This window comes from Pterocles gutturalis, unplaced genomic scaffold (assembly GCF_000699245.1).
Source record: "Pterocles gutturalis isolate BGI_N339 unplaced genomic scaffold, ASM69924v1 C11658051, whole genome shotgun sequence".
Taxonomy (NCBI): domain Eukaryota; kingdom Metazoa; phylum Chordata; class Aves; order Pterocliformes; family Pteroclidae; genus Pterocles; species Pterocles gutturalis.
This window is the reverse complement of record NW_010153640.1, coordinates 1-723: the sequence shown is the minus strand read 5'-3', so window position 1 is coordinate 723 and position 723 is coordinate 1. Positions and strand designations below refer to the sequence as shown.

Sequence of the window (723 nt, the reverse complement as noted above, 5' to 3'; positions counted from 1 at the left end):
CTAATAGCTGCCCTCAGGTTAGCCCAGAAAAGGGCACGCTTGCTCCTCTCCTTCGGCCACTCCAGGTAGGTTCGCTTTGCCATGAGAGCCTTCAGCTTGTGATATCTTGCAGGGATAATGTATGGAGGGATCGGCTCCAGTAAAATGAGGATCAAACTGTTGGAATTCTCACTGAACAATTTGTGATGGGCAAAGTACAGCTCATAGTGACACCACTCGCTCTGCACAAAATTGGGAGACAGCACAAAGATTGACTTGTAGCTCTTCTCAATGCAGTTAATGATGTTCTCCACAATGCTCTTGCCAGGAATAAAGTTTCTCTCATGCTGGCACAGTTGTACACAGCCCTCCCCCTTCTCCAGGTTTGGGATCAGCTCGTTCTTCACCCACAACGAGTCACGCTCGCTGTAGGAAATGAACGCATGGAACTGCAGAACCATCTCCTGCTCTTCGGGCTGGTTGTGCCAAGCTCTCCGCTTCGTCTGCGTCCACTGCCACGTCATCCGCATGTACCACGGCACGTCCAGGTAGATGCACAGAAAGGCCACGACAGCCACCAGCACCAGTGTCAGCAGCAGAGCTGTCACAAGCAAGAGTGTCGTGTTGCAAGCCAGTTCACTCAGGTGGAAGTCCTTCAGCTGCGTTCCTCGCAAGTCTTCCGGGTACTCGCACACATACGCCACTGGCCAGCCGAACAGCTTCCCCCCAGACCGCCTCTCCAGA

At 53.1% G+C, this 723-nt stretch overlaps 1 protein-coding gene across 1 annotated transcript; it reads right to left on the bottom strand.

The window, feature by feature from the left end:
- Positions 1 to 5: 5 nt before the first annotated feature.
- Positions 6 to 717, bottom strand: LOC104471031 (toll-like receptor 1; the record flags this gene model as incomplete). Its single annotated transcript, XM_010086209.1, has 1 exon — positions 6 to 717. A coding segment is annotated over exon 1 (504 nt), but the record flags the coding sequence as incomplete, so codon positions are not given.
- Positions 718 to 723: the final 6 nt, after the last annotated feature.